General features: G+C 44.2%; 1 protein-coding gene across 1 annotated transcript; it reads right to left on the reverse strand.

Moving 5' to 3' along the window:
- Window positions 1–313: 313 nt before the first annotated feature.
- On the reverse strand, window positions 314–1,559 carry LOC102212480 (type III iodothyronine deiodinase-like). The gene has a single exon (XM_013908687.1). The coding sequence runs from the start codon at window positions 1,459–1,461 to the stop codon at window positions 655–657; it is 807 nt and encodes a 268-aa protein (XP_013764141.1). The 5' UTR covers window positions 1,462–1,559; the 3' UTR covers window positions 314–654.
- Window positions 1,560–3,639: the final 2,080 nt, after the last annotated feature.

Genomic DNA, 3,639 nt, shown 5'->3' on the forward strand with positions numbered 1-3,639 from the left:
GAAGCAGTAAAATAAAAATGGATGCACCAGGATGACCAAAGGAAGAGCTTTAAGGCGTTTTCAACACTCAAAAGTGCGTCATCAGTGTGTAATCTGACATTTATTAAAAACATTTGTTCAGTTACAATTGCTTCAACGTTACACCGTTAGGCAGTCGGTCACCGAGTGAGGCGTCCCGCTAATATGGACCCGCTACCAGTGTCGGAAACATCAGTGTCGGTTTTCTGGATGAGCCTTTTAAAAACCGAACTTCACAGAGACACCAGAAGGCGATATTAGCACGCACGCACGCACGCGCGCACACACACACGCACACACACACACACACGCACACACACAGGTATTGTAGAAAAATAGAGTGATTACCAATTGAATCCAATTGAGACTTTTTCATACAAAAAGAAGAAATAAAGAGAATCGCTATGCGCAATCAATGAAAGTCGAGACAAGCACAAAATTACAGCCTACGGTCTATGCTTCAACATGACTTTAGGCTATTTTGACAAAGAGTCCTGAAAAAAAATTCTTCATGTTTTTTGCAAGAAAAACAACAATGTGCCATGGGTGAACATCTGATAGCAGCATCTGGATATTTTGCACTGTGGGTTGGATACTTATTAAGCAGAGTGGGCAGAGCAGCGGGCAGTTCAGCATCTACACATGGAGTATCGCTGTTTGGGAATTCAGCAGATCGTTCCTGTATTGTTCCAGCCAGTTTCTAAGCTCGGAAATCCGGTATCCCTCTGGACCCCTGCCCCCCTGGTACACCACTTTTTCATCGCTCACGATGTAAAGTCTCTCAAAGTAGGCTCCATACGCGGCGTTACATGAGTTGTCCATATTATCCACCACCACGTTGGTCTCCGGCACCTCAGTGAGCATCAGCTGAGCGGCTCTCAGTCTGTCCTCCAAACAGCGATGCTTGGGGATCTGATACGGCGCGTCCGAGCTCACCCAGCCGTCCGAGGGATGCGCCTCTTCGATATATACAACTAAAAAGTCCGCAATGTCTGCGTACTGACTCACGACGCGCTGAAACGCCGTCAGACGCGTCATGAATGGCGGTCAGGAGCAGCTGCCAAAGTTAAGAATGAGCGGTCTCTTCCCTTTCACGCAGTCCAGGATTCGCACCTGCTTCCGCTCCTGGACGAGCACCACCTCGGTGTTGGGCGCAGGGCGCCCAAGGTGCGCAGATTTGAGAAAGTCCAATTTCTGACCATGCCACACGGCCCTCAGGGACTCCAAGGTGAACATCTTGTTAGAGTCAGAGACGCACACCGGCGGGTCGTCAGGGCTCTCCTGCCTCTCTCCCATTTTCAGCAGCACTTGTTTCCTAATGCACAAGAAATCCAGGAGCCACAGCATAACTGCGGCCAGAAGGAACCGGGGCAGCAGCATCAGGCAGAGGGCTGCATGCTTCAGCGCCTTCGCCATTTGGACACCGCCGGAGTCGTCCATCATCTCTCCCCCAGCTGATAGGATAAGACTGTGCCGGCAAACGAGACAACTGGTATTTAGTCACCTTTACCCATTGGAGAAAACTATCTGACGCACGCAGGCACTCTTTTTATAGGTACAGCAGCGTTTGAATAATGAGGGGGGGACACGCCTCCGGTACCCGCACCGCCCACTCACATGGTGGGGATTACCTCCCGTCAACTCTGGGCTTCAAAGATCCACAAAGACATGGGAAGCGCGAGAGGAAGATATATTGAGAGGTTGAATGTTGATAACACATGACAGTTCTCTATCTTTTGGGGTTTGTTTTGTTTATTTATTTATTTTTTCTTTTTTGTACTTTATTGGGCATGTAGACTTCGTACGGTTAGTTCAGAAAGTAGGCAAAACATTTGATTCACTTCATGCTTCAGCGGCCTCTACGGCCACTAGACGGCGCTGGATTCATACAGACCATCTAGGCTGGATGAGTCATTCGCTTCGTCTAGGGCCCCTCAACATATTGTTAGGAAAAGGAGGCAGCATAAACCTGCCATCACCAGTTTCAAAATTGAAGTGCGTGTGTCTGTGCCCGTGATCATGGCAAAACATGATCCCAAAGACAAACTGAAGGAGGAAATAATCACTGTGCTGTTTTGAGCAACATTTGGGCAGTGCTGTGTAGGTGAGATTAAAATGAAGGTTCGTCTATGGGAGCTATGAACAGTGAGTAGGCCATGCTGAGCTGGGCTTTGGGGTTATTGTAAGATAAAATTCTGTTATCTTGTCAGCAACTTTTTGTTCCTGACTGTCTGGTCTAGTAAAAGATGATTAAACTAGAAAATGAAACGTGGAATTTACTGTATTGTCATTCTTAAGTTCCTCCTATTTACGATGATTACACAGAAAAAAGAAATGTGGAATTACTGTATTCTCATGGTTAAGTTTCTCCTATTCCGTATGATACAAAAAGGCCAAAGCAAATCATGTTGCCTCACCATGAAATTTCCTCCTCATCTCGGGCGTTGATGACATGGCATCCATGTGACTGCTTGGATCGGTTTCTCTGATGCCATAACACTCCCAGCATGTGTCCAACCTTCTTTCCCACCCCTGAGTCTGTCCCCTTTCCTCTATTAAAAAAAAAAAAAGTCTTTCTCTCCTCCTCCTACCTTTTTCATTCTACCCCATGGCTTGTTTCACTGTGTTGGCTGTGTCATACACCGGCTGTAAAAACAGATAGGAATATACAGTTTCTTGTCACCTACAGAAATTCTACTATGCTGTTCACTATTTATCATCACCCATATACAGTTACAATGTTGGATGATCATTTTAAACATAATATGACCATTCCCCCCCCCAACATTGGCTTCTTTTTACTGGCTCCCTGTTAAATCCAGAATAGAAATCAAAATCATTCTCTTCAAATATGGGTATCAAATAACCAGGCTGCATCTTATCTTAAAGATCTAATAGTACCGTGTAACCCTGTGAGGTAGCTTGACCAAAGTGGCTGAAGAAGGGCAGGAGACAAATGCTGTCCAGTGCAGCAAGTGATTTATTCACCATCTTGGTGACAATTTCTATTTTTATTTTTATTTATTTTTTTAACCCCCCCCAAAACCCCCCCAACTCAACTCCAAACTGAACTTAAACCAACAAAAATTAAGGTCACGTGCACTCAGCTACATTGACCTGGTCCTTTCCTCTTGAACACTTGAGTTCTTCTGCTTAAATAGTCAGCTATCCAAACAATTTCTCCTCTGAACTATTCCATTCAGTAGGTAAGACAAACATTACCATACTCATAAACTTATGATAATACTCTATACTAGCAATAAAAACACTCTAAGGTGTAACCAATACATATTACATCAATGCATCCATTTGTCAACAAACAACATAAACTTGACTTTATTAAATTACACCAATTCTCCCCCTTCTTCACCTGGTCCCTTCCTGTGACCTCAGACTAAACAGGAAGCTATAAATACAGGAAGTGAAGCAGCACTTCCTCCTTCTACTCCTGGAACATAGGTAAGTAAGGTGAGTTCGACAAACTAGACAAGCTGGAATAAATAATACGTTAACTTAACAAACATGTCAGAGTTGATTTAAACCAAGATGTTACATTACATAATCTGTGAAACAACAACAACAACAAACTTTATTTATATAGCACATTTAAAAACCAGTGGT

The sequence above is a fragment of the Pundamilia nyererei genome, unplaced genomic scaffold (genome assembly GCF_000239375.1).
Source record: "Pundamilia nyererei isolate P.nyererei 1_Seehausen unplaced genomic scaffold, PunNye1.0 scaffold00013, whole genome shotgun sequence".
NCBI classification, from domain to species: domain Eukaryota; kingdom Metazoa; phylum Chordata; class Actinopteri; order Cichliformes; family Cichlidae; genus Pundamilia; species Pundamilia nyererei.